Genomic DNA, 2,500 nt, shown 5'->3' on the forward strand with positions numbered 1-2,500 from the left:
TTAAAAAATAAATAAAAAAATAACACTTCAAAGAAACGATACTGAATCCTCCAGATTGGGAGCAAGTCCCTATTATCCCAATCTCTATGTTATATCCACGATCATACAAACTTAGAGAAAAGGGAAAAGGTAGGAAAATTCTCTGAGTTTAACAAATAAAAAAAGGAAAGTACTGCATTTGTGACAAAGAAGGTTTTGACATATTGAAATAAAAACTACAGGAATATGGCAGTCTTCTACCTTGTGACAGTCTAAGCATGCAGAACATATCAATGAACAAATTATAGGTTTCTCCTTACATATCGAGAGATGAAACAGCTTTAGCACAAATTAATTTTCAAGAATATAGTATTATATATATAAATCATATACACATTTTTCTTTCAAAAGCCAATGCCAAAATGTTGTGTTAATTGAAAACAAAGCTTGAAAAATTAAATTACTTTAGAATAATACTCTCTACATACAGTTAAAAGCAAAGGTGATGTTATCCTGAGTTGTGTAGGAGATTATCCAGTCAGCTGTTTCCAAATAACTTTTTATAATAGGCCAGTATTTGCATTTCTCCAAGGAAGGTCCCAGTACAGACACGACGTCTGGCACCCTGGAAGAAAAGCACAAAGTAATATTTTGGTTACAGTTGATACATGTCAGTATTGTGCATTTATATTCTGAACCACACTTTATTATTTAAGTCATAATTGTTGTAATGAGTGTTATTACAATTTACATCATCTGCATGTATATGCATTTGAATATTCATTTATATGAAACTGAGTGGAAGATTGCGGTCAGTATACAAAAAAATTGGTAGAGCCACTTTTGTTTTTCATGGAAGGATGCATATGCATCCGTCTGTTGTCACCTTCTCTTATAGACTGCATAGACAGAGACAACTATTACTCTGGTAGTATGCATATTTTTGAAGTGATCATTTGTAACACAAACTCAGTATATTTCTCTGAAATCCTTGACATAAATTATACTTGTTTTAGTTGTATAGGTGACACCTAATCTTCTATCAATACTCTAATAGGAAGCTCTCTGGTATAAAATACTGACTGAAACAATACTGCATGTTTTTTGTCTAGTTTCCTGAATATAAATATACATTTGTGCTTTATAATAACTCATGCTTTGTTTCTGAAAGCTGTATATGGCTTCTTTATAAAATATGACTTTGGGGATAATAATTGTTTCACTTACACAAGATTTGTTATGTGATCTGTCACTGCTGCCGCATAATTAAAGCTTATGTTTTGCAAAGGCTCAAAAGGGTCATTGATGATCGCAAAGTATAACTGATGTAGACTCTGTGTCAGGTTCCATGATGTTTGCCACAACTTCTTGTTGCTGTTGATGATATCTGCAGCCAATAGGTAGTCATCGCTTATTCTGCTTTCTAGCTTTCCCTTTGAAATAAAGAATATAAACGAGTATTAGACAGAGTACTTTGTGTATATAAGTATGCATTTATTCTGACTATGCAAACAAAACATCCAGTTCATTGCCTATATGAGTATTAAGTTATTCTGACTATGCAAATAAAACATACAGTTAAAAAAAATATATATGGAAGGGAAGAGTTCCCTTTACTGTACTATAGTGCAATCTCGGAGTTGGTATATTTAAGTAGCGGGGTGTGTGGGGGGTGCAGGGGGGCTTGCCCCCCTGCATAGAGCGTTTTTTTTTTTTGGGGTAGTTAGTGGGGTTTTTGTCCATTCGATGTTGTCAGCTTTCCAGGTTTGTAGTTCGAAGTTGTGAGCTTCAGACTTATAAACTTATATATATATATATATATATATACATATATATATATATATATATATATATATATATATATATATATATATATATATATATATATATATATATATATACTATAAGTGTTCTTTTAATACAAATATAGAAAATTAATGTTCCTAACATTTCCACATGAACCACACCAATCCAGTGATACAGAGGTATAATTAATGCACCGGAGTGATTTAGCATGACCTACAGCACTAAATTTAATTAAGACAGCTTAATATGTGAAGCTTCCAGACCTGCATATGTTTCATTATCAGTACTGGTGGTTTGTTATTCATTTTAGGGACATCATGTCTGTTTTTGTTTGTATTTGTTTCAAGTGTTGGAGGACCCCTGAGAGGGCAAGCCATACCTAGCAACCTATTCAACATCCTGCAAAGTGCGAGGAGATGATGAATGTTTGTAAAGCCCTGTCTTTGTTGTCTGGTAGCTGTGACCCAATGGCTGTTGTTCCAAACTCAGGGCAGGTGCATACATGTAATGTTTGCCTGGAATGCATGCTGTCTTTGATCTCATTCTCTTAAGTCCTTTTGTTGTGGGGCAGCCCTAAGAGTGGATGAAACCAATACCCTCTTCAGAGGATGGACTAGATCCTCCTTGCAATCATTTTACCCCCTTCGTGTCTAGCTCTTCCTGCTTCCAAAATGTCATTGGAATTTGTTATTTGAATTACAGTCAGGGCTCCATT

General features: G+C 34.1%; 1 protein-coding gene across 1 annotated transcript in view; it reads right to left on the reverse strand.

Annotated features, from left to right (window-relative positions):
- Nucleotides 1-2,500, reverse strand: part of ABCA12 (ATP binding cassette subfamily A member 12) — a 793,480-nt gene that overhangs the window by 490,032 nt on the left and 300,948 nt on the right. Inside the window, exons 26-27 of the mRNA XM_044075367.1 lie at nucleotides 1,207-1,412; nucleotides 468-604 (exon numbers count right to left, since the gene is read on the reverse strand). Of these exons, the coding sequence (XP_043931302.1) occupies nucleotides 468-604; nucleotides 1,207-1,412 (343 nt within the window). The remainder of the gene's footprint in view (nucleotides 1-467; nucleotides 605-1,206; nucleotides 1,413-2,500) is intronic.

This window comes from Protopterus annectens, chromosome 6.part1, assembly GCF_019279795.1.
Source record: "Protopterus annectens isolate FY-2018-M chromosome 6.part1, PAN1.0, whole genome shotgun sequence".
In the NCBI taxonomy this organism is placed as follows: Eukaryota; Metazoa; Chordata; order Ceratodontiformes; family Protopteridae; genus Protopterus; species Protopterus annectens.